At 46.1% G+C, this 27,009-nt stretch overlaps 2 protein-coding genes across 2 annotated transcripts in view; both read left to right on the top strand.

Moving 5' to 3' along the window:
* Positions 1-778: 778 nt before the first annotated feature.
* The window catches only part of LOC114270374 (calcium-transporting ATPase 3, endoplasmic reticulum-type), a 213,573-nt gene continuing 187,342 nt past the window's right edge, over positions 779-27,009 (top strand). The window contains 2 exon segments of the mRNA XM_082905147.1: positions 779-1,398; positions 2,135-2,356. The gene's annotated coding sequence lies outside the window, so the exon portion shown is untranslated.
* LOC114278335 (phosphatidylglycerophosphate phosphatase PTPMT2) lies at positions 1,186-2,257 on the top strand. Its single transcript, XM_028220353.2, has 2 exons — positions 1,186-1,398; positions 2,135-2,257. The coding sequence occupies exons 1-2, from the start codon at positions 1,186-1,188 to the stop codon at positions 2,255-2,257; spliced, it is 336 nt and encodes a 111-aa protein (XP_028076154.2).

Below are 27,009 nucleotides of genomic sequence, written 5' to 3'. Positions count from 1 at the left end.
TCCTCCGCCGATCTTCATGTCCTTTGATCGGATCTGCTGATTTTGTTGCTCACTTTGATTTTGATGATGATGATGATACAAATCTGAATCAATCTTTGGTGCTTGCACTATGGGGTCTGTAAATATACATATATGCATTTAGAAATACATATCTGAATCAATCTTTTTATGATGATGATGATTAAGATTTGAATCAATTTTATTATCGAATCGATTTAATCTTCTTCGCGAGGTCTGTAAATATATATATATATATATAGAAATACATATCTAGATCAATCATTTGATGATGATGATGATGATACAAATCTGAATCAATCTTATTATCAACGAATCAATTTAATCTTTTAAAGCCTCTTTCTCATTTTTTTCACGGGTTTTCTTCAATCTTTTGATGATGATGATACATATCTGAATCAATTTTATTATTGAATCGATTTAATCTTCTTTTTTATTTATTTAGATTTCACAAATCAAAATCCATGATAATGATACAGTTTGAAGCCTCTTTCCCATTCTGTTCACATTTTTTCTTCAATCTTTTGATGATGATGGTGATGATACAGATCTGAAACAATCTTATTATCGAATCGATTTAATCTTCTTTTTTATTTATTTAGATCTCATAAATCAAAATCTATGATGATGATACTGTTTGAAGCTTCTTTCTCATTCTATTCACATTTTTTTTTCTTCATTATTTTTTTTTATAATTTTTTCCAACCAAAACGATGTCATTTTGACGAGAATTAATATCACCTTTTCATTCCATTAGTAAGACACGTGCCGGATCACTCTAGAATCCTAACGCCCTAATTGTTACTGTTTTGTATTCTCCCAACCCAACAACGGCTATATTCACCACCGCCCCCGCCCCCGTCCCCGTCCAACGGTACATTTCTCTCACAAAATTGCAACGGTCCTCTTACATCTTTCTATCCTCCTCTCTCCTCATTACGATTAAGCTCACATCCGCATGCAATTCTTCCGTCTCCTCACACTCGAATCCACTTTTTTCCGATTCCGATCAATGTATTTTTCACCCAATTCGATTTAGGGTTTTTCGACCACTCAAATTCCATCCCCAATTATCGAATCATTAGGTTTTAGAGGTTTCGCGGTTGTCTTGATCAGAATCGGAGTTAGTGTTGTGGTTTTGGTTGAATTTCTGTTACGATCGGTGACATGAAGATCGAAGAGTTGGATGAGGTTGAATCTGATGGAAGGAGTTACAATCACAGTGACGACCATGTTTCTGGAAGAATGATTGTTCGGGTCGGTGCGAAGAGAGCGCTAGTCGGAGCTGGGGCTCGGATCCTGTTCTACCCGACCCTTCTGTACAATGTTTTCCGGAACAAGATTCAAGCTGAGTTCAGATGGTGGGACCAAATTGATCAGGTTTTGGTTCTAAGTCCCTTCATATATATATGTATGTATATTTGTGTATGTTGTTGTATCTGTTTTTTGTGTTTTCTTTGGTCTTGTGTTTATATCACTGTGATTGTTGCTGTATGTTTTAATTTCTGGAGTTGTTTTTGTTTGATCTGTTTGGTTGCTGGGAAAATGGAGGACTACAAAGAAAAAGAATTTTTTGTGTTGTTTTAATGGGTGGTAGTTTAGTAGCTTTTTGGAATTGTTCTTCTTGATCCATTTGGTTGTTGAGAAAATAGAATTCCTATGTATTTCGGTTACTAGAGAAAATAAAGACCTTGTATGACTGTCACTGTATGTAATAGTATCTGGAGTTGTTTTTCTTTGATTTGTTTGCTGCTGGAAAAAAAAAAAAAAAAAACAAAAACAAAACAAAACAAAAAAAATTGAAAAGTGAAGTAGTTCAGTAGAGCTTTAAAATTGTTCTTCATGATTCATTTGGTTGTTGAGAAAATAGAATTCCTTTGCATTTAAGTTACTGGAGAAAATGTAGGAAAAAGATGGGATAATGGGGCCTGTTATTCTTAGAATTCTGATTATCTGAATTGGAGAAAATGAAGAGCTTCGTGAAACTTTGACCAATGCAACTACTTTACATTTCATTTTCTTGGTGTTCTTGGTGCACAGATGGAATGTGAGCTTAAATTAAAGGGATCATGATTTATTGATTTGAGTTTTTATTTCTATGTTGATTTTTAAACAGTATCTTCTGCTTGGGGCGGTTCCATTCCCTAAGGATGTTCTGCAGTTGAAGCAGCTTGGTGTTGGCGCTGTCATCACCCTTAATGAGCCTTATTGTTGGTTCCAACATCATTGTACCATGTGAGTGATGTCGTCTGCGCTGATTCGGCGGCTGGGGATTGGGAGGTCACGGCTCGGGTCCAGGGATTTCAAGAACATGTCCATTTTCGCCACAATTGACAAGGTTAGTAATTTTACATACATAATATGTGCTATATATTTAGATATATACATATTAATTGTGCCAAATTTAGTTGTTTGAATTCTCAACTTATATCTGTAGAACTTGATTCTCTTTACTATTCTTGTGTATGTTTTTTTATCACCACAACGAAATAATTGTTGTATTTTGTGTCATATAAATTAAGTTCTACCCTCAAAGTTGTCTTTTATGGAGCTGTGTGTGACTTAATTTGATTATCCATTTTTCCCATTCTGATTTATAAAATCCAGTAAACATTTTGTTGTTGGTAAGCAATATTGATCCTGTGACAACCCTGTTAATCATTGGTTTTGAATGTTATTTAAGTGCTTTGTGTGAATTTGAATGTTTATTATGTGTTTAATATGATTTTTAGGTTCATATCTATTAACCGTAGGAATATCTGTTGTGATTTCTGTTATAATTTGAAATTGAAGGCCTTAATGACGTTAGAAACCGAAATTGGCTAGTTTGTTATGAATGGTATAATTTTTAGAGCGTAACGAGAAGTTTGATTAAAATTTGATTCAGATTAAATTAATTAGATTAAATCAATTAAATTAAGCCTTGATTAATTAGTCATAAGCTCTATTTAACTAACTTGATCCCTAATTAAGGCCCTAAGCTAATCTATGAGAAATGTTAAAACCGGATTTCACTCTAGGCAAAAGTAGTTCCTTAAGAAATTTGAATTCGAGGTGTCGATGCCCCAAAATACCAAACGCCATCGGTTTGGCACAAAACTTGGCACACATGACCGCCTAAACACGAGAGACTTGTGGGAGAAGACGGGGCTCTAGTCGGGCTCCCGATTTGGGAGTTAGAGCCAGATTTCACTCTAGGCAACCTAGGTCATTAAGAAATTTGAATTCGAGGTTTTGACACCTTAAAATCACCAAACAGGGTTCGATTGGCACGAACCTGGCACACACGACCGCCTAGGAACGAGAGACTTATGGGAGAAGACGGGGCTCGAATCGGGTTCCCAGTTTGGGAGTAAGAGCCAGATTTCGGTCTAGACAATTTGGTCCCTTAAGAAATTTAAATACGAGGTGTTGACGCCCCAAAATCGTCAAACGGCGTCGGTTTGGCACAAAACTTGGCACACACGACTTCCTAAGCACGAGAGACTTGTGGGACTAGACGGGGCTCGAATTGGGTTCCCGGTTTGGGAGTTAGAGCCGGATTTCGGTCTAGGCAAGCTAGTTCCTTAAGAAATTTGAATTCGAGGTATTGATGCCCCAAAATTACCAAACGGCGTCGGTTTGACACGAAAGTTGACACACAAGACCGCCTAGGCACGAGAGACTTGTGGGAGAAGACGGTACTCCAATCGGGTTCTCGGTTTGGGAGTTAGAGACAGATTTCACTCTAGGCAAGCTACTTCCTTAAGAAACTTAAATTCGAGGTGTTGACGTCCCAAAATCGCCAAAAGGCGTCGGTTTCGCACGAAACTTGGCACACACGACCGCCTAGGCACGTGAAACTTGTGGGAGAAGACGGGACTCCAATCAGGTTCCCGGTTTGGGAGTTAGAGCTAGATTTCACTATAGGCAAATTAGTTCGTTAATAAATTTGAATTTGAGGTGTTGACGCCCCGAAATCGCCAAAAGGCGTCTGTTTCGCCCGAAACCTGACGCACAAGACCGCCTAAGCACGAGAAACTTGTAGGAGATGACAGGACTCCAATTCGGTTCCCGATTTTGGAGTTTCTTATGAAAATTGAATTCGAAGTGTGGACGCCCCGAAATACCAAACGCCGTCGGTTTGGCACGAAACTTGGCACACATGACCGCCTAAAGACGAGAGACTTATGGGAGAAGACGGGGCTCCAATCGGGTTCCCGATTTGGGAGTAAGAGCCAGATTTCGGTCTAGACAATTTGGTCCCTTTAAGATATTTAAATTCGAGGTGTTGACGGCCCAAAATTGCCAAACGGCGTCGGTTTGGCAAGAAACTTGGCACACACAACTGCCTAGGCACGAGGGACTTGTGGGAGAAGACGGGTCTCGAATTGGGTTCTCGGTTTGGGAGTTATAGCCGGATTTCGGTCTAGGCAAGCTAGTTCCTTAAGAAATTTGAATTTAAGGTGTTGACGCCCCAAAATTACCAAACGGCGTCGGCTTGACACGAAACTTAACACACACGACCACCTAGGCACGAGAGACTTGTGGGAGAAAACGGTACTCCAATGGGGTTCTCGGTTTGGGAGTTAGAGACAGATTTCACTCTAGGCAAACTAGTTCCTTAAGAAACTTGAATTCGAGGTGTTGACGCCCTAAAATCGCCAAAAGGCGTCGGTTTCGCACGAAACCTATGGGAGAAGACAGGACTCCAATCGGGTTTCCTGTTTGGGAGTTACAGCCGGATTTCACTTTAGGCAAACTAGTTCTTTAAGAAACTTGAATTCGAGGTGTTGACGCCCCATAATCGCCAAGGAATTGGGGTCACTGCTGTGGCAAAGGCACAGCAGTGACTTTTGTGCTTCATTTTGTGATGCATTATGGGATTATTTTTATGATCTAAACCGTTCATTTTGTAGGGTTTGTTGAGTACTTCAAGCCTACCAAAAATCATATTAATCGGATACCAGTAACTATATGATCGAATTGCATATTTTTATACTATTTTTCAAAAGAAAAACTTCTTGTTTGTTTTTTTGGTTATCAATCATATAGTTGTTGATATCCGATTAATATGATTTTTAGTAGGCTTGAAGTACTCAACAAATCTTACAAAATGAACGGTTCAGATCATAAAAATAAGCCCATAATACATCACAAAATGAAGCACAACAGTCACTGCTGTGCATTTGCCACAGCAGTGACCCCAAGTCCTAATTGCCAAAAGGCGTCGGTTTCGCACGGAACTTGGCACACACGACCGCCTAGGCACGAGAAACTTGTGGGAGAAAACAGAACCCCAATTAGGTTTCCGGTTTGGGAGTTATAGCCGGATTTCGGTCTAGGCAAGCTAATTCCTTAAGAAATTTGAATTTAAGGTGTTGACGCCCCAAAATTACCAAACGGCGTCGGCTTGACACGAAACTTAACACACACGACCACCTAGGCACGAGAGACTTGTGGGAGAAAACGGTAACGGTTTGGGAGTTAGAGACAGATTTCACTCTAGGAAAACTAGTTCCTTAAGAAACTTGAATTCGAGGTGTTGACGCCTCGAAATTGCCAAAAGGCGTCTGTTTCGCCCGAAACCTGGCGCACAAGACCGCCTAAGCACGAGAAACTTGTAGGAGATGACAGGACTCCAATTGGGTTCCCGATTTTGGAGTTAGAGCCGGATTTCGCTCTAGGCTAAAGTAGTTCTTTATGAAAATTGAATTCGAGGTGTGGACGCCCCGAAATACCAAACGTCGTCGGTTTGGCACGAAACTTGGCACACATGACCGCCTAAACACAATAGAGTTTTGGGAGAAGACACGGCTCGAATTGGGTTCCCGGTTTGGGAGTTAAAGCCGGATTTCACTCTTGGCAAAAGTAGTTCTTAAGAAATTTGAATTCGAGGTGTTGACGCCCCAAAATCGCCAAAAGGCGTCTGTTTCGCCCGAAACCTGGCGTACAAGGCCGCCTAAGCACGAGAAACTTGTAGGAGATGACAGGACTCCAATTGGGTTCCTGATTTTGGAGTTAGAGCCGGATTTCGCTCTAGGCAAAAGTAGTTCCTTATGAAAATTGAATTCGAGGTGTGGACGCCCCGAAATACCAAACGTCGTCGGTTTGGCACGAAACTTGGCACACAACCGCCTAAACACAATAGAGTTTTGGGAGAAGACACGGCTCGAATTGGGTTCCCGGTTTGGGAGTTAAAGCCGGATTTCACTCTAGGAAAACTAGTTCCTTAAGAAACTTGAATTCGAGGTTTTGACGCCCTAAAATCGCCAAAAAGCGTCGGTTTCGCACGAAACCTGCCACACACTACCGCCTAGGCACGAGAAACTTGTGGGAGAAGACAGGACTCCAATCGGGTTTCCTGTTTGGGAGTTACAGCCGGATTTCACTTTAGGCAAACTAGTTCTTTAAGAAACTTGAATTCGAGGTGTTGACGCCCCATAATCGCCAAGGAATTGGGGTCACTGCTGTGGCAAAGGCACAGCAGTGACTTTTGTGCTTCATTTTGTGATGCATTATGGGATTATTTTTATGATCTGAACCGTTCATTTTCTAGGGTTTGTTGAGTACTTCAAGCCTACCAAAAATCATATTAATCGGATACCAGTAATTATATGATCGAATTGCATATTTTTATACTATTTTTCAAAAGAAAAACTTCTTGTTTGTTTTTTTGGTTATCAATCATATAGTTGTTGATATCCGATTAATATGATTTTTAGTAGGCTTGAAGTACTCAACAAATCTTACAAAATGAACGGTTCAGATCATAAAAATAAGCCCATAATACATCACAAAATGAAGCACAACAGTCACTGCTGTGCATTTGCCACAGCAGTGACGCCAAGTCCTAATCGCCAAAAGGCGTCGGTTTCGCACGGAACTTGGCACACACGACCGCCTAGGCACGAGAAACTTGTGGGAGAAGACAGAACTCCAATTAGGTTTCCGGTTTGGGAGTTACAGCCGGATTTCGGTCTAGGCAAGCTAGTTCCTTAAGAAATTTGAATTTAAGGTGTTGACGCCCCAAAATTACCAAACGGCGTCGGCTTGACACGAAACTTAATGCACACGACCACCTAGGCACGAGAGACTTGTGGGAGAAAACGGTACTCCAATGGGGTTCCCGGTTTGGGAGTTAGAGACGGATTTCACTCTAGGCAAACTAGTTCCTTAGGAAACTTGAATTCGACGCCCCGAAATTGCCAAAAGGCGTCTGTTTCGCCCGAAACCTGGCGCACAAGACCCGCCTAAGCACGAGAAACTTGTAGGAGATGACAGGACTCCAATTGGGTTCTCGATTTTGGAGTTAGAGCCGGATTTCGCTCTAGGCAAAAGTAGTTCCTTATGAAAATTGAATTCGAGGTGTGGACGCCCCGAAATACCAAACGTCGTCGGTTTGGCACGAAACTTGGCACACATGACCGCCTAAACACAATAGAGTTTTGGGAGAAGACACGGCTCGAATTGGGTTCCCGGTTTGGGAGTTAAAGCCGGATTTCACTCTTGGCAAAAGTAGTTCCTTAAGAAATTTGAATTCGAGGTGTTGACGCCCCAAAATACCAAACGCCGTCGGCTTGGCACAAAACTGGGCACACATGACCGCCTAAAGACGAGAGACTTGTGGGAGAAGACGGGGCTCCAATCGGGTTCCCGGTTTGGGAGTTGGAGCCAGATTTCACTCTAGGCAACCTAGTTCGTTAAGAAATTTGAATTCGAGGTTTTGACACCTTAAAATCACCAAACGGGGTTCGATTGGCACGAAACCTGGCACACACGACCGCCTAAGCATGAGAGACTTGTGGGAGAAGACGGGGCTCGAATCGGGTTCCCGGTTTGGGAGTAAGAGCCAGATTTCGGTCTAGACAATTTTGTCCCTTAAGAAATTTAAATTCGAGGTGTTGACGCCCCAAAATTGCCAAACGGCGTCGGTTTGGCAAGAAACTTGGCACACACAACTGCTTAGGCACGAGAGACTTGTGGGAGAAGACGGGGCTCGAATCGGGTTCCCGGTTTGGGAGTTAGAGCCGGATTTCGGTCTAGGCAAACTAATTTCTTGAGAAACTTGAATTCGAGGTGTTGACGCCCCAAAATCGCCAAAAGGCGTCAGTTTCATACGAAACTTGGCACAGACGACCGCCTAGGCACGTGAAACTTGTGGAAGAAGACAGGACTCCAATTGGGTTTCCGGTTTGGGAGTTAGAGCCGGATTTCACTCTAGGCAAAAGTAGTTCCTTATAAAATTTGAATTCTAGGTGTTGACACCCCAAAATCGTCAAACGGGGTTCGATTAGCATGAAACTTGGCACACATGACCGCCTAAACACGAGAGACTTGTGGGAGAAGACGGGGCTCTAGTCGGGCTCCCGATTTGGGAGTTAGAGCCAGATTTCACTCTAGGCAACCTAGGTGATTAAGAAATTTGAATTCGAGGTTTTGACACCTTAAAATCACCAAACAGGGTTCGATTGGCACGAACCTGGCACACACGACCGCCTAGGAACGAGAGACTTATGGGAGAAGACGGGGCTCGAATCGGCCTAGGAACGAGAGACTTATGGGAGAAGACGGGGCTCGAATCGGGTTCCCGGTTTGGGAGTAAGAGCCAGATTTCGGTCTAGACAATTTGGTCCCTTAAGAAATTTAAATACGAGGTGTTGACGCCGCAAAATCGCCAAACGGCGTCGGTTTGGCACGAAACTTGGCACGCACGACTTCCTAAGCACGAGAGACTTGGGGGACTAGACGGGGCTCGAATTGGGTTCTCGGTTTGGGAGTTAGAGCCGGATTTCGGTCTAGGCAAGCTAGTTCCTTAAGAAATTTGAATTCGAGGTGTTGACGCCCTAAAATTACCAAACGGCATCGGTTTGACACGAAAGTTGACACACACGACCGCCTAGGCACGAGAGACTTGTGGGAGAAGACGGTACTCCAATCAGGTTCCCGGTTTGGGAGTTAGAGACGGATTTCACTCTAGGCAAGCTACTTCCTTAAGAAACTTAAATTCGAGGTGTTGACGTCCCAAAATCGCCAAAAGGCGTCGGTTTCGCACGAAACTTGGCACACACGATCGCCTAGGCACGTGAAACCTGTGGGAGAAGACGGGGCTCCAATCAGGTTCCCGGTTTGGGAGTTAGAGCTAGATTTCTCTATAGGCAAATTAGTACGTTAATAAATTTGAATTCGAGGTGTTGACGCCCCGAAATCGCCAAAAGGCGTCTGTTTCGCCCGAAACCTGGCGCACAAGACCGCCTAAGCACGAGAAACTTGTAGGAGATGACAGGACTCCAATTCGGTTCCCGATTTTGGAGTTCCTTATGAAAATTGAATTCGAGGTGTGGACGCCCCGAAATACCAAACGCCGTGGGTTTGGCACGAAACTTGGCACGCATGACCGCCTAAACACGATAGAGTTTTGGGAGAAGACACGGCTCCAATCGGGTTCCCGGTTTGTGAGTTAAAGCCGGATTTCACTCTAGGCAAAAGTAGTTCCTCAAGAAATTTGAATTCGAGGTGTTGACGCCCCAAAATACCAAACGCCGTCGGTTTGGCACAAAACTGGGCACACATGACCGCCTAAAGACGAGAGACTTGTGGGAGAAGACGGGGCTCCAATCGGGTTCCCGGTTTGGGAGTAAGAGCCAGATTTCGGTCTAGACAATTTGGTCCCTTAAGATATTTAAATTCGAGGTGTTGACGCCCCAAAATTGCCAAACGGCGTCGGTTTGGCAAGAAACTTGGCACACACAACTGCCTAGGCACGAGAGACTTGTAGGAGAGGACGGGGCTCGAATCGGGTTCCCGGTTTGGGAGTTATAGCCGGATTTCGGTCTAGGCAAGCTAGTTCCTTAAGAAATTTGAATTTAAGGTGTTGACGCCCCAAAATTACCAAACGGCGTCGGCTTGACACGAAACTTAACACACACGACCGCCTAGGCACGAGAGACTTGTGGGAGAAAACGGTACTCCAATGGGGTTCCCGGTTTGGGAGTTAGAGACGGATTTCACTCTAGGCAAACTAGTTCCTTAAGAAACTTGAATTCGAGGTGTTGACGCCCCGAAATTGCCAAAAGGCGTCTGTTTCGCCCGAAACTTGGCGCACAAGACCGCCTAAGCACGAGAAACTTGTAGGAGATGACAGGACTCCAATTGGGTTCCCGATTTTGGAGTTAGAGCCGGATTTCGCTCTAGGCAAAAGTAGTTCCTTATGAAAATTGAATTCGAGGTGTGGACGCCCCGAAATACCAAACATCGTCGGTTTAGCACGAAACTTGGCACACATGACCGCCTAAACACAATAGAGTTTTGGGAGAAGACACGGCTCGAATTGGGTTCCCGGTTTGGGAGTTAAAGCCGGATTTCACTCTTGGCAAAAGTAGTTCCTTAAGAAATTTGAATTCGAGGTGTTGACGCCCCAAAATACCAAACGCCGTCGGCTTGGCACAAAACTGGGCACACATGACCGCCTAAAGACGAGAGACTTGTGGGAGAAGACGGGGCTCCAATCGGGTTCCCGGTTTGGGAGTTGGAGCCAGATTTCACTCTAGGCAACCTAGTTCGTTAAGAAATTTGAATTCGAGGTTTTGACACCTTAAAATCACCAAACGGGGTTCGATTGGCCCGAAACCTTGCACACACGACCGCCTAGGCACGAGAGACTTGTGGGAGAAGACGGGGCTCGAATCGGGTTCCCGGTTTGGGAGTAAGAGCCAGATTTCGGTCTAGACAATTTTGTCCCTTAAGAAATTTAAATTCGAGGTGTTGACGCCCCAAAATTGCCAAACGGGGCGTCGGTTTGGCAAGAAACTTGGCACACACAACTGCCTAGGCACGAGAGACTTGTGGGAGAAGACGGGGCTCGAATCGGGTTCCCGGTTTGGGAGTTAGAGCCGGATTTCGGTCTAGGCAAGCTAGTTCCTTAAGAAATTTGAATTCAAGGTGTTGACGCCCCAAAATTACCAAACGGCGTCGGCTTGACACGAAACTTAACACACACGACCACCTAGGCACGAGAGACTTGTGGGAGAAAACGGTACTCCAATCGGGTTCCCGGTTTGGGAGTTAGAGACGGATTTCACTCTAGGCAAACTAATTTCTTGAGAAACTTGAATTCGAGGTGTTGACGCCCCAAAATCGCCAAAAGGCGTCAGTTTCATACGAAACTTGGCACACACAACCGCCTAGGCACGTGAAACTTGTGGGAGAAGACAGGACTCCAATTGGGTTCCCGGTTTGGGAGTTAGAGCCGGATTTCACTCTAGGCAAAAGTAGTTCCTTATAAAATTTGAATTCGAGGTGTTGACACCCCAAAATCGCCAAACGGGGTTCGATTAGCACGAAACTTGGCACACACGACCGCCTAGGCACGAGAGACTTGTGGGAGAAGACGGGGCTCGAATCGGGTTCCCGGTTTGGGAGTTAGAGCCGGATTTTGGTCCCTTTAGAAATTTAAATTCGAGGTGTTGATGCCCCAAAATCGCCAAACGGCGTTGGTTTTGCACGAAACTTGGCACACACGACCGCCTAGGCACGAGAGACTTGTGGGAGAAGACAGGGCTCGAATCGGGTTCCCGGTTTGGGTGTTAGAGCCGGTTTTCGGTCTAGCTAAGCTAGTTCGTTAAGAAACTTGAAGTCGAGGTGCTGATGCCCCAAAATCACCAAACGGCGTCGGTCTGGCACGAAACTTGGCACACACGACCGCCTAGGGACGAGAGACTTCTGGGAGAAGACGGTACTCCAATCGGGTTCCCGGTTTCGGAGTTAAAGCCGGATTTCACTCTAGGCAAACTAGTTCCTTAAGAAACTTGAATTCGAGGTGTTGACGCCCCAAAATCTGCAAACGGCGTCTGTTTTGCACGAAACTTGGCACACACGACCGCCTAGGCACGAGAAACTTGTGGGAGAAGACGGGATTTGAATCGGGTTCCCGGTTTGGGAGTTAGAGCCGGATTTCGGCCTAGGCAAGCTAGTTCCTTAAGAAATTTGAATTCGACGTGGTGATGCCCCAAAATCACCACAACAGCGTCGGTTTGGCACGAAATTTGGCACGCACGACAACCTAGGCACGAGAGACTTCTGGGAGAAGACGGTACTCCAATCGGGTTCCCGGTTTGGGAGTCAGAGCCGGATTTCACTCTAGGAAAACTAGTTCCTTAAGAAACTTGAATTCGAGGTTTTGACGCCCTAAAATCGCCAAAAGGCGTCGGTTTCGCACAAAACCTGCCACACACTACCGCCTAGGCACGAGAAACTTGTGGGAGAAGACAGGACTCCAATCGGGTTTCCTGTTTGGGAGTTAGAGCCGGATTTCACTTTAGGCAAACTAGTTCCTTAAGAAACTTGAATTCGAGGTGTTGATGCCCCATAATCGCCAAGGAATTGGGGTCACTGCTGTGGCAAAGGCACAGCGGTGACTGTTGTGCTTCATTTTGTGATGCATTATGGGATTATTTTTATGATCTGAACCGTTCATTTTGTAGGGTTTGTTGAGTACTTCAAGCCTACCAAAAATCATATTAATCGGATACCAATAACTATATGATTGATAACCAAAAAAACAAACAAGAAGTTTTTCTTTTGAAAAATAATATAAAAATATGCAATTCGATCATATAGTTGTTGATATCCGATTAATATGATTTTTGGTAGGCTTGAAGTACTCAACAAATATTACAAAATTAACGGTTCAGATCATAAAAATAATCCTATAATGCATCACAAAATGAAGCACAGCAGTCACTGCTGTGCTTTTGCCACAGCAGTCACTGCTGTGCCTTTGCCACAGCAGTGACCCCAATTCCTTGGCGATTATGGGGCGTCAACACCTCGAATTCGAGTTTCTTAAGGAACTAGTTTGCCAAAAGTGAAATCTGGTTCTAACTCCCAAACAGGAAACCCGATTGGAGTCCTGTCTTCTCCCACAAGTTTCTCGTGCCTAGGCGGTTGTGTGTGGCAGGTTTTGTGCGAAACCGACGCCTTTTGGCGATTTTAGGGCGTCAAAACCTCGAATTCAAGTTTCTTAAGGAACTAGTTTTTCTAGTGTGAAATCCGGCTCTGACTCCCAAACCGGGAACCCGATTGGAGTACCGTCTTCTCCCAGAAGTCTCTCGTGCCTAGGCTGTCGTGCGTGCCAAATTTCGTGCCAAACCGACGCTGTTGTGGTGATTTTGGGGCATCATCACCTCGAATTCAAATTTCTTAAGGAACTAGCTTGCCTAGGCCGAAATCCGGCTCTAACTCCCAAACCGGGAAGACGATTCAAATCCTGTCTTCTCCCACAAGTTTCTCGTGCCTAGGCGGTCGTGTGTGCCAAGCTTCGTGCAAAACAGACGACGTTTGCAGATTTTGGGGCGTCAACACCTCGAATTCAAGTTTCTTAAGGAACTAGTTTGCCTAGAGTGAAATCCGGCTTTAACTCCGAAACCGGGAACCCGATTGGAGTACCGTTTTCTCCCACAAGTCTCTCGTCCCTAGACTTCTGGGAGAAGACGGTACTCCAATCGGGTTCCCGGTTTGGGAGTCAGAGCCGGATTTCACTCTAGGAAAACTAGTTCCTTAAGAAACTTGAATTCGTGGTTTTGACGCCACAAAATCGCTAAAACGCGTCGGTTTGGCACGAAACTTCGCACACATGAACGCCTAAACACGATTGAGTTGTGGGAGAAGACACGGCTCCAATCGGGTTCCCGATTTGGGAGTTAGAGCCGGATTTCTCTTTAGGCAAACTAGTTCCTTAAGAAACTTGAATTCGAGGTGTAGACGCCCCAAAATCGCCAAAAGGCGTCAGTTTCGCACGAAACTTGGCACACACGACCGCCTAGGCACGAGAAACTTGTGGGAGAAGATAGGACTCCAATTGGGTTCCCGGTTTGGGAGTTAGAGCCGGATTTCCCTCTAGGCAAAAGTAGTTCCTTAAGAAATTTGAATTCGAGGTGTTGACGCCCCAAAATACCAAACGCCGTCGGTTTGGCACAAAACTTGGCACACATAACCGCCTAAACACGAGAGACTTGTGGGAGAAGACGGGGCTCTAGTCGGGCTCCCGATTTGGGAGTTAGAGCCAGATTTCACTCTAGGCAACCTAGGTGATTAAGAAATTTGAATTCGAGGTTTTGACACCTTAAAATCACCAAACAGGGTTCGATTGGCACGAACCTGGCACACACGACCGCCTAGGAACGAGAGACTTATGGGAGAAGACGGGGCTCGAATCGGGTTCCCGGTTTGGGAGTAAGAGCCAGATTTCGGTCTAGACAATTTGGTCCCTTAAGAAATTTAAATACGAGGTGTTGACGCCGCAAAATCGCCAAACGGCGTCGGTTTGGCACGAAACTTGGCACGCACGACTTCCTAAGCACGAGAGACTTGTGGGACTAGACGGGGCTCGAATTGGGTTCTCGGTTTGGGAGTTAGAGCCGGATTTCGGTCTAGGCAAGCTAGTTCCTTAAGAAATTTGAATTCGAGGTGTTGACGCCCTAAAATTACCAAACGGCGTCGGTTTGACACGAAAGTTGACACACACGACCGCCTAGGCACGAGAGACTTGTGGGAGAAGACGGTACTCCAATCGGGTTCCCGGTTTGGGAGTTAGAGACGGATTTCACTCTAGGCAAGCTACTTCCTTAAGAAACTTAAATTCGAGGTGTTGACGTCCCAAAATCGCCAAAAGGCGTCGGTTTCGCACGAAACTTGGCACACACGATCGCCTAGGCACGTGAAACCTGTGGGAGAAGACGGGGCTCCAATCAGGTTCCCGATTTGGGAGTTAGAGCTAGATTTCTCTATAGGCAAATTAGTACGTTAATAAATTTGAATTCGAGGTGTTGACGCCCCGAAATCGCCAAAAGGCGTCTGTTTCGCCCGAAACCTGGCGCACAAGACCGCCTAAGCACGAGAAACTTGTAGGAGATGACAGGACTCCAATTCGGTTCCCGATTTTGGAGTTCCTTATGAAAATTGAATTCGAGGTGTGGACGCCCCGAAATACCAAACGCCGTGGGTTTGGCACGAAACTTGGCACGCATGACCGCCTAAACACGATAGAGTTTTGGGAGAAGACACGGCTCCAATCGGGTTCCCGGTTTGTGAGTTAAAGCCGGATTTCACTCTAGGCAAAAGTAGTTCCTCAAGAAATTTGAATTCGAGGTGTTGACGCCCCAAAATACCAAACGCCGTCGGTTTGGCACAAAACTGGGCACACATGACCGCCTAAAGACGAGAGACTTGTGGGAGAAGACGGGGCTCCAATCGGGTTCCCGGTTTGGGAGTAAGAGCCAGATTTCGGTCTAGACAATTTGGTCCCTTAAGATATTTAAATTCGAGGTGTTGACGCCCCAAAATTGCCAAACGGCGTCGGTTTGGCAAGAAACTTGGCACACACAACTGCCTAGGCACGAGAGACTTGTAGGAGAGGACGGGGCTCGAATCGGGTTCCCGGTTTGGGAGTTATAGCCGGATTTCGGTCTAGGCAAGCTAGTTCCTTAAGAAATTTGAATTTAAGGTGTTGACGCTCCAAAATTACCAAACGGCGTCGGCTTGACACGAAACTTAACACACACGACCGCCTAGGCACGAGAGACTTGTGGGAGAAAACGGTACTCCAATGGGGTTCCCGGTTTGGGAGTTAGAGACGGATTTCACTCTAGGCAAACTAGTTCCTTAAGAAACTTGAATTCGAGGTGTTGACGCCCCGAAATTGCCAAAAGGCGTCTGTTTCGCCCGAAACTTGGCGCACAAGACCGCCTAAGCACGAGAAACTTGTAGGAGATGACAGGACTCCAATTGGGTTCCCGATTTTGGAGTTAGAGCCGGATTTCGCTCTAGGCAAAAGTAGTTCCTTATGAAAATTGAATTCGAGGTGTGGACGCCCCGAAATACCAAACATCGTCGGTTTAGCACGAAACTTGGCACACATGACCGCCTAAACACAATAGAGTTTTGGGAGAAGACACGGCTCGAATTGGGTTCCCGGTTTGGGAGTTAAAGCCGGATTTCACTCTTGGCAAAAGTAGTTCCTTAAGAAATTTGAATTCGAGGTGTTGACGCCCCAAAATACCAAACGCCGTCGGCTTGGCACAAAACTGGGCACACATGACCGCCTAAAGACGAGAGACTTGTGGGAGAAGACGGGGCTCCAATCGGGTTCCCGGTTTGGGAGTTGGAGCCAGATTTCACTCTAGGCAACCTAGTTCGTTAAGAAATTTGAATTCGAGATTTTGACACCTTAAAATCACCAAACGGGGTTCGATTGGCCCGAAACCTTGCACACACGACCGCCTAGGCACGAGAGACTTGTGGGAGAAGACGGGGCTCGAATCGGGTTCCCGGTTTGGGAGTAAGAGCCAGATTTCGGTCTAGACAATTTTGTCCCTTAAGAAATTTAAATTCGAGGTGTTGACGCCCCAAAATTGCCAAACGGGGCGTCGGTTTGGCAAGAAACTTGGCACACACAACTGCCTAGGCACGAGAGACTTGTGGGAGAAGACGGGGCTCGAATCGGGTTCCCGGTTTGGGAGTTAGAGCCGGATTTCGGTCTAGGCAAGCTAGTTCCTTAAGAAATTTGAATTCAAGGTGTTGACGCCCCAAAATTACCAAACGGCGTCGGCTTGACACGAAACTTAACACACACGACCACCTAGGCACGAGAGACTTGTGGGAGAAAACGGTACTCCAATCGGGTTCCCGGTTTGGGAGTTAGAGACGGATTTCACTCTAGGCAAACTAATTTCTTGAGAAACTTGAATTCGAGGTGTTGACGCCCCAAAATCGCCAAAAGGCGTCAGTTTCATACGAAACTTGGCACACACAACCGCCTAGGCACGTGAAACTTGTGGGAGAAGACAGGACTCCAATTGGGTTCCCGGTTTGGGAGTTAGAGCCGGATTTCACTCTAGGCAAAAGTAGTTCCTTATAAAATTTGAATTCGAGGTGTTGACACCCCAAAATCGCCAAACGGGGTTCGATTAGCACGAAACTTGGCACACACGACCGCCTAGGCACGAGAGACTTGTGGGAGAAGACGGGGCTCGAATCGGGTTCCCGGTTTGGGAGTTAGAGCCGGATTTTGGTCCCTTTAGAAATTTAAATTCGAGGTGTTGATGCCCCAAAATCGCCAAACGGCGTTGGTTTTGCACGAAACTGGGCACACACGACCGCCTAGGCACGAGAGACTTGTGGGAGAAGACAGGGCTCGAATCGGGTTCCCGGTTTGGGTGTTAGAGCCGGTTTTCGGTCTAGCTAAGCTAGTTCGTTAAGAAACTTGAAGTCGAGGTGCTGATGCCCCAAAATCACCAAACGGCGTCGGTCTGGCACGAAACTTGGCACACACGACCGCCTAGGGACGAGAGACTTCTGGGAGAAGACGGTACTCCAATCGGGTTCCCGGTTTCGGAGTTAAAGCCGGATTTCACTCTAGGCAAACTAGTTCCTTAAGAAACTTGAATTCGAGGTGTTGATGCCCCAAAATCTGCAAACGGCGTCTGTTTTGCACGAAACTTGGCACACACGACCGCCTAGGCACGAGAAACTTGTGGGAGAAGACGGGATTTGAATCGGGTTCCCGGTTTGGGAGTTAGAGCCGGATTTCGGCCTAGGCAAGCTAGTTCCTTAAGAAATTTGAATTCGACGTGGTGATGCCCCAAAATCACCACAACAGCGTCGGTTTGGCACGAAATTTGGCACGCACGACAGCCTAGGCACGAGAGACTTCTGGGAGAAGACGGTACTCCAATCGGGTTCCCGGTTTGGGAGTCAGAGCCGGATTTCACTCTAGGAAAACTAGTTCCTTAAGAAACTTGAATTCGAGGTTTTGACGCCCTAAAATCGCCAAAAGGCGTCGGTTTCGCACAAAACCTGCCACACACTACCGCCTAGGCACGAGAAACTTGTGGGAGAAGACAGGACTCCAATCGGGTTTCCTGTTTGGGAGTTAGAGCCGGATTTCACTTTAGGCAAACTAGTTCCTTAAGAAACTTGAATTCGAGGTGTTGATGCCCCATAATCGCCAAGGAATTGGGGTCACTGCTGTGGCAAAGGCACAGCGGTGACTGTTGTGCTTCATTTTGTGATGCATTATGGGATTATTTTTATGATCTGAACCGTTCATTTTGTAGGGTTTGTTGAGTACTTCAAGCCTACCAAAAATCATATTAATCGGATACCAATAACTATATGATTGATAACCAAAAAAACAAACAAGAAGTTTTTCTTTTGAAAAATAATATAAAAATATGCAATTCGATCATATAGTTGTTGATATCCGATTAATATGATTTTTGGTAGGCTTGAAGTACTCAACAAATCTTACAAAATTAACGGTTCAGATCATAAAAATAATCCTATAATGCATCACAAAATGAAGCACAGCAGTCACTGCTGTGCCTTTGCCACAGCAGTGACCCCAATTCCTTGGCGATTATGGGGCGTCAACACCTCGAATTCAAGTTTCTTAAGGAACTAGTTTGCCAAAAGTGAAATCTGGTTCTAACTCCCAAACAGGAAACCCGATTGGAGTCCTGTCTTCTCCCACAAGTTTCTCGTGCCTAGGCGGTAGTGTGTGGCAGGTTTTGTGCGAAACCGACGCCTTTTGGCGATTTTAGGGCGTCAAAACCTCGAATTCAAGTTTCTTAAGGAACTAGTTTTTCTAGTGTGAAATCCGGCTCTGACTCCCAAACCGGGAACCCGATTGGAGTACCGTCTTCTCCCAGAAGTCTCTCGTGCCTAGGCTGTCGTGCGTGCCAAATTTCGTGCCAAACCGACGCTGTTGTGGTGATTTTGGGGCATCATCACCTCGAATTCAAATTTCTTAAGGAACTAGCTTGCCTAGGCCGAAATCCGGCTCTAACTCCCAAACCGGGAAGACGATTCAAATCCTGTCTTCTCTCACAAGTTTCTCGTGCCTAGGCGGTCGTGTGTGCCAAGCTTCGTGCAAAACAGACGACGTTTGCAGATTTTGGGGCGTCAACACCTCGAATTCAAGTTTCTTAAGGAACTAGTTTGCCTAGAGTGAAATCCGGCTCTGACTCCGAAACCGGGAACCCGATTGGAGTACCGTTTTCTCCAATCGGGTTCCCGGTTTCGGAGTCAGAGCCGGATTTCACTCTAGGCAAACTAGTTCCTTAAGAAACTTGAATTCGTGGTTTTGACGCCCCAAAATCGCTAAAACGCGTCGGTTTGGCACGAAACTTGGCACACATGAACGCCTAAACACGATAGAGTTGTGGGAGAAGACACGGCTCCAATCGGGTTCCCGATTTGGGAGTTAGAGCCGGATTTCTCTTTAGGCAAACTAGGTCCTTAAGAAACTTGAATTCGAGGTGTAGACGCCCCAAAATCGCCAAAAGGCGTCAGTTTCGCACGAAACTTGGCACACACGACCGCCTAGGCACGAGAAACTTGTGGGAGAAGATAGGACTCCAATTGGGTTCCCGGTTTGGGAGTTAGAGCCGGATTTCAATCTAGGCAAAAGTAGTTCCTTAAGAAATTTGAATTCGAGGTGTTGACGCCCCAAAATACCAAACGCCGTCGGTTTGGCACAAAACTTGGCACACATGACCGCCTAAACACGAGAGACTTGTGGGAGAAGACGGGGCTCTAGTCGGGCTCCCGATTTGGGAGTTAGAGCCAGATTTCACGCTAGGTCTTTAAGAAATTTGAATTCGAGGTTTTGACACCTTAAAATCACCAAACAGGGTTCGATTGGCACGAACCTGGCACACACGACCGCCTAGGAACGAGAGAGTTATGGGAGAAGACGGGGCTCGAATCGGGTTCCCCGTTTGGGAGTTGGAGCCAGATTTCACTATAGGCAAACTAGTTCGTTAATAAATTTGAATTCGAGGTTTTGACACCTTAAAATCACCAAACGGGGTTCGATTAGCACGAAACTTGGCACACACGACCGCCTAGGCATAAGAGACTTGTGGGAGAAGACGGGGCTCGAATCGGGTTCCCGGTTTGGGAGTTAGAGCCGGATTTCGGTCCCTTTAGAAATTTAAATTCGAGGTGTTGATGCCCCAAAATCGCCAAACGGCGTTGGTTTTGCACGAAACTTGGCACACACGACCGCCTAGGCACGAGAGACTTGTGGGAGAAGACAGGGCTCGAATCGGGTTCCCGGTTTGGGTGTTAGAGCCGATTTTCGGTCTAGCTAAGCTAGTTCGTTAAGAAACTTGAAGTCGAGGTGCTGATGTCCCAAAATCACCAAACGGCGTCGGTCTGGCACGAAACTTGGCACACACGACCGCCTAGGGACGAGAGACTTCTGGGAGAAGACGGTACTCCAATCGGGTTCCCGGTTTCGGAGTTAAAGCCGGATTTCACTCTAGGCAAACTAGTTCCTTAAGAAACTTGAATTCGAGGTGTTGACGCCCCAAAATCTGCAAACGGCGTCTGTTTTGCACGAAACTTGGCACACACGACCGCTTAGGCACGAGAAAATTGTGGGAGAAGACGGAATTTGAATCGGGTTCCCGGTTTGGGAGTTAGAGCCGGATTTCGGCCTAGGCAAGCTAGTTCCTTAAGAAATTTGAATTCGAGGTGATGATGCCCTAAAATGACTACAACAGCGTCGGTTTGGCACGAAATTTGGCACGCACGACAGCCTAGGCACGAGAGACTTCTGGGAGAAGACGGTACTCCAATCGGGTTCCCGGTTTGGGAGTCAGAGCCGGATTTCACTCTAGGAAAACTAGTTCCTTAAGAAACTTGAATTCGAGGTTTTGACGCCCTAAAATCGCCAAAAGGCGTCGGTTTCGCACGAAACCTGCCACACACTACCGCCTAGGCACGAGAAACTTGTGGGAGAAGACAGGACTCCAATCGGGTTTCCTGTTTGGGAGTTAGAGCCGGATTTCACTTTAGGCAAACTAGTTCCTTAAGAAACTTGAATTCGAGGTGTTGATGCCCCATAATCGCCAAGGAATTGGGGTCACTGCTGTGGCAAAGGCACAGAGCAGTGACTGTTGTGCTTCATTTTATGATGCATTATGGGATTATTTTTATGATCTGAACCGTTCATTTTGTAGGGTTTGTTGAGTACTTCAAGCCTACCAAAAATCATATTAATCGGATACCAATAACTATATGATCGAATTGCATATTTTTATACTATTTTTCAAAAGAAAAACTTCTTGTTTGTTTTTTTGGTTATCAATCATAATATAGTTGTTGATATCCGATTAATATGATTTTTGGTAGGCTTGAAGTACTCAACAAATCTTACAAAATGAACGGTTCAGATCATAAAAATAAGCCCATAATACATCACAAAATGAAGCACAACAGTCACTGCTGTGCATTTGCCATAGCAGTGACCCCAAGTCGAAATCGCCAAAAGGGGTCTGTTTCGCACGGAACTTGGCACACACGACCGCCTAGGCACGAGAAACTTGTGGGAGAAGACAGAACTCCAATTAGGTTTCCGGTTTGGGAGTTAATGCCAGATTTCACTCTAGGCAAAAGTAGTTCCTTAAGAAATTTGAATTCGAGGTGTTGACGCCCCAAAATACCAAACGTCGTCGATTTGGCACAAAACTTGGCACACATGACCGCCTAAACACGAGAGACTTGTGGGAGAAGACGGGGCTCTGGTCGGGCTCCCGATTTGGGAGTTAGAGCCAGATTTCACGCTAGGTCATTAAGAAATTTGAATTCGAGGTTTTGACACCTTAAAATCACCAAACAGGGTTCGATTGGCACGAACCTGGCACACACGACCGCCTAGGAACGAGAGAGTTATGGGAGAAGACGGGGCTCGAATCGGGTTCCCCGTTTGGGAGTTGGAGCCAGATTTCACTCTAGGCAACCTAGTTCGTTAAGAAATTTGAATTCGAGGCTTTGACACCTTAAAATCACCAAACGGGGTTCGATTGGCACGAAACCTGGCACACACGACCGCCTAGGCACGAGAGACTTCTGGGAGAAGACGGTACTCCAATCGGGTTCCCGGTTTGGGAGTCAGAGCCGGATTTCACTCTAGGAAAACTAGTTGCTTAAGAAACTTGAATTCGTGGTTTTGACGCCCCAAAATCGCTAAAACGCATCGGTTTGGCACGAAATTTGGCACACATGAACGCCTAAACACGATAGAGTTGTGGGAGAAGACACGGCTCCAATCGGGTTCCCGATTTGGGAGTTAGAGCCGGATTTCTCTTTAGGCAAACTAGTTCCTTAAGAAACTTGAATTCGAGGTGTAGATGCCCCAAAATCGCCAAAAGGCGTCAGTTTCGCACGAAACTTGGCACACACGACCACCTAGGCACGAGAAACTTGTGGGAGAAGATAGGACTCCAATTGGGTTCCTGGTTTGGGAGTTAGAGCCGGATTTCACTCTAGGCAAAAGTAGTTCCTTAAGAAATTTGAATTCGAGGTGTTGACGCCCCAAAATACCAAACGCCGTCGGTTTGGCACAAAACTTGGCACACATGACCGCCTAAACACGAGAGACTTGTGGGAGAAGACGGGGCTCTAGTCGGGCTCCCGATTTGGGAGTTAGAGCCAGATTTCACTCTAGGCAACCTAGGTTATTAAGAAATTTGAATTCGAGGTTTTGACACCTTAAAATCACCAAACAAGGTTCGATTGGCACGAACCTGGCACACACGACCGCCTAGGAACGAGAGACTTATGGGAGAAGACGGGGCTCGAATCGGGTTCCCGGTTTGGGAGTAAGAGCCAGATTTCGGTCTAGACAATTTGGTCCCTTAAGAAATTTAAATACGAGGTGTTGACGCCCCAAAATCGCCAAACGGCGTCGGTTTGGCACGAAACTTGGCACACACGACTTCCTAAGCACGAGAGACTTGTGGGACTAGACGGGGCTCGAATTGGGTTCTCGTTTTGGGAGTTAGAGCCGGATTTCGGCCTAGGCAAGCTAGTTCCTTAAGAAATTTGAATTCGAGGTGTTGACGCCCCAAAATTACCAAACGGCGTCGGTTGGACACGAAAGTTGACACACACGACCGCCTAGGCACGAGAGACTTGTGGGAGAAGACGGTACTCCAATCGGGTTCCCGGTTTGGGAGTTAGAGACGGATTTCACTCTAGGCAAGCTATTTCCTTAAGAAACTTAAATTCAAGGTGTTGACGTCCCAAAATCGCCAAAAGGCGTCGGTTTCGCACGAAACTTGGCACACACGACCGCCTAGGCACGTGAAACTTGTGGGAGAAGACGGGGCTCCAATCAGGTTCCCGGTTTGGGAGTTAGAGCTAGATTTCACTATAGGCAAATTAGTTCGTTAATAAATTTGAATTCGAGGTGTTGACGCCCCGAAATCGCCAAAAGGCGTCTGTTTCCCCCGAAACCTGGCGCACAAGACCGCCTAAGCACGAGAAACTTGTAGGAGATGACAGGACTCCAATTCGGTTCCCGATTTTGGAGTTCCTTATGAAAATTGAATTCGAGGTGTGGACGCCCCGAAATACCAAACGCCGTCGGTTTGGCACGAAACTTGGCACACATGACCGCCTAAACACGATAGAGTTTTGGGAGAATACACGGCTCCAATCGGGTTCCCGGTTTGTGAGTTAAAGCTAGATTTCACTCTAGGCAAAAGTAGTTCCTCAAGAAATTTGAATTTGAGGTGTTGACTCCCCAAAATACCAAACGCCGTCGGTTTGGCACAAAACTGGGCACACATGACCGCCTAAAGACGAGAGACTTGTGGGAGAAGACGGGGCTCCAATCGGGTTCCCGGTTTGGGAGTAAGAGCCAGATTTCGATCTAGAAAATTTGGTCCCTTAAGATATTTAAATTCGAGATGTTGACGTCCCAAAATTGCCAAACGGCGTCGGTTTGGCAAGAAACTTGGCACACACAACTGCCTAGGCACGAGAGACTTGTAGGAGAAGACGGGGCTCGAATCGGGTTCCCGGTTTGGGAGTTATAGCCGGATTTCGGTCTAGGCAAGCTAGTTCCTTAAGAAATTTGAATTTAAGGTGTTGACGCCCCAAAATTACCAAACGGCGTCGGCTTGACACGAAACTTAACACACACGACCACCTAGGCACGAGAGACTTGTGGGAGAAAACGATACTCCAATGGGGTTCCCGGTTTGGGAGTTAGAGACGGATTTCACTCTAGGCAAACTAGTTCCTTAAGAAACTTGAATTCGAGGCGTTGACGCCCTGAAATTGCCAAAAGGCGTCTGTTTCGCCCGAAACCTGGCGCACAAGACCACCTAAGCACGAGAAACTTGTAGGAGATGACAGGACTCCAATTGGGTTCCCGATTTTGGAGTTAGAGCCGGATTTCGCTCTAGGCAAAAGTAGTTCCTTATGAAAATTGAATTCGAGGTGTGGACGCCCCGAAATACCAAACATCGTCGGTTTAGCACGAAACTTGGCACACATGACCGCCTAAACACAATAGAGTTTTGGGAGAAGACACGGCTCGAATTGGGTTCCCGGTTTGGGAGTTAAAACCGGATTTCACTCTTGGCAAAAGTAGTTCCTTAAGAAATTTGAATTCGAGGTGTTGACGCCCCAAAATACCAAACGCCGTCGGTTTGGCACAAAACTGGGCACACATGACCGCCTAAAGACGAGAGACTTGTGGGAGAAGACGGGGCTCCAATCGGGTTCCCGGTTTGGGAGTTGGAGCCAGATTTCACTCTAGGCAACCTAGTTCGTTAAGAAATTTGAATTCGAGGTTTTGACACCTTAAAATCACCAAACGGGGTTCGATTGGCCCGAAACCTTGCACACACGACCGCCTAGGCACGAGAGACTTGTGGGAGAAGACGGGGCTCGAATCGGGTTCCCAGTTTGGGAGTAAGAGCCAGATTTCGGTCTAGACAATTTTGTCCCTTAAGAAATTTAAATTCGAGGTGTTGACGCCCCAAAATTGCCAAACGGCGTCGGTTTGGCAAGAAAATTGGCACACACAACTGCCTAGGCACGAGAGACTTGTGGGAGAAGACGGGGCTCGAATCGGGTTCCCGGTTTGGGAGTTAGAGCCGGATTTCGGTCTAGGCAAGCTAGTTTCTTAAGAAATTTGAATTCAAGGTGTTGACGCCCCAAAATTACCAAACGGCGTCGGCTTGACACGAAACTTAACACACACGACCACCTAGGCACGAGAGACTTGTGGGAGAAAACGGTACTCCAATGGGGTTCCCGGTTTGGGAGTTAGAGACGGATTTCACTCTAGGCAAACTAATTTCTTGAGAAACTTGAATTCGAGGTGTTGACGGCCCAAAATACCAAATGCCGTCAGTTTGGCACAAAACTTGGCACACAAGACCGCCTAATCACGAGAGACTTGTGGGAGAAGACAGGGCTCCAATCGGGTTCCCGGTTTGAGAGTTAGAGCCAGATTTCACTATAGGCAAACTAGTTCGTTAATAAATTTGAATTCGAGGTTTTGACACCTTAAAATCACCAAACGGGGTTCGATTAGCACGAAACTTGGCACACACGACCGCCTAGGCACGAGAGACTTGTGGGAGAAGACGGGGCTCGAATCGGGTTCCCGGTTTGGGAGTTAGAGCCGGATTTCGGTCCCTTTAGAAATTTAAATTCGAGGTGTTGATGCCCCAAAATCGCCAAACGGCGTTGGTTTTGCACGAAACTTGGCACACACGATCGCCTAGGCACGAGAGACTTGTGGGAGAAGACAGGGCTCGAATCGGGTTCCCGGTTTGGGTGTTAGAGCCGGTTTTCGGTCTAGCCAAGCTAGTTCGTTAAGAAATTTGAAGTCGAGGTGCTGATGCCCCAAAATCACCAAACGGCGTCGGTCTGGCACGAAACTTGGCACACACAACCGCCTAGGGACGAGAGACTTGTGGGAGAAGACGGTACTCCAATCGGGTTCCCGGTTTCGGAGTTAAAGCCGGATTTCACTCTAGGCAAACTAGTTCCTTAAGACACTTGAATTCGAGGTGTTGACACCCCAAAATCTGCAAACGGCGTCTGTTTTGCACGAAACTTGGCACACACGACCGCCTAGGCACGAGAAACTTGTGGGAGAAGACGGGATTTGAATCGGGTTCCCGGTTTGGGAGTTAGAGCCGGATTTCGGCCTAGACAAGCTAGTTCCTTAAGAAATTTGAATTCGAGGTGATGATGCCCCAAAATCACCACAACAGCGTCGGTTTGGCACGAAATTTGGCACGCACGACAGCCTAGGCACGAGAGACTTCTGGGAGAAGACGGTACTCCAATCGGGTTCTCGGTTTGGGAGTCAGAGCCGGATTTCACTCTAGGAAAACTAGTTCCTTAAGAAACTTGTATTCGAGGTTTTGACGCCCTAAAATCGCCAAAAGGCGTCGGTTTCGCACAAAACTTGCCACACACTACCGCCTAGGCACGAGAAACTTGTGGGAGAAGACAGGACTCCAATCGGGTTTCCTATTTGGGAGTTAGAGCCGGATTTCACTTTAGGCAAACTAGTTCCTTAAGAAACTTGAATTCGAGGTGTTGACGCCCTATAATCGCCAAGGAATTGGGGTCACTGCTGTGGCAAAGGCACAGCAGTGACTGTTGTGCTTCATTTTGTGATGCATTATGGGATTATTTTTATGATCTGAACCGTCATTTTGTAGGGTTTGTTGAGTACTTCAAGCCTACCAAAAATCATATTAATCGGATACCAATAACTATATGATTGATAACCAAAAAAACAAACAAGAAGTTTTTCTTTTGAAAAATAATATAAAAATAATATAAAAATATGCATTGGTGTGCTTTTATCTCATATAATGCACATTTAATGTTAACTTGGACCTCCAATACTTTAAGGAGCCTTACCAAACAAATTGTATTTTACAATCACGTCAAGTGATAACCAGTAGATATGGTTTTTGAGGATTCAAAATTGCCCATGAGTTTGTGATGCACTGTTTTTTTTGAGAGCTTGATATATATATATATATGGTCCCTTTTCCTGACAGCAAAAGCTTTTGGTGCAAGCATTAATGTAACCTAATATTGGAGCTTTGTTTATTGGAGGTGTCAAGTCTTGTTATATGTGATTGTTAGTGTCTATTTTATTATGTTTTGTTTGTTTTTGTG

The sequence above is a fragment of the Camellia sinensis genome, chromosome 14, assembly GCF_055761805.1.
Source record: "Camellia sinensis isolate YWXY chromosome 14, ASM5576180v1, whole genome shotgun sequence".
Taxonomy (NCBI): domain Eukaryota; kingdom Viridiplantae; phylum Streptophyta; class Magnoliopsida; order Ericales; family Theaceae; genus Camellia; species Camellia sinensis.
The sequence above is the reverse complement of the archived record's forward strand: the minus strand, read 5'-3'. Positions and strand labels throughout refer to the sequence as shown.

Excerpts from the sequence above, each read along its gene's own strand:
- LOC114278335 (XM_028220353.2), top strand. The coding sequence starts at position 1,186 with ATGAAGATCGAAGAGTTGGATGAGGTTGAATCTGATGGAAGGAGTTAC. Across the intron at positions 1,399-2,134 it reads GGTGGGACCAAATTGATCAG|TATCTTCTGCTTGGGGCGGT; the intron begins GTTTTGGTTCTA and ends ATTTTTAAACAG.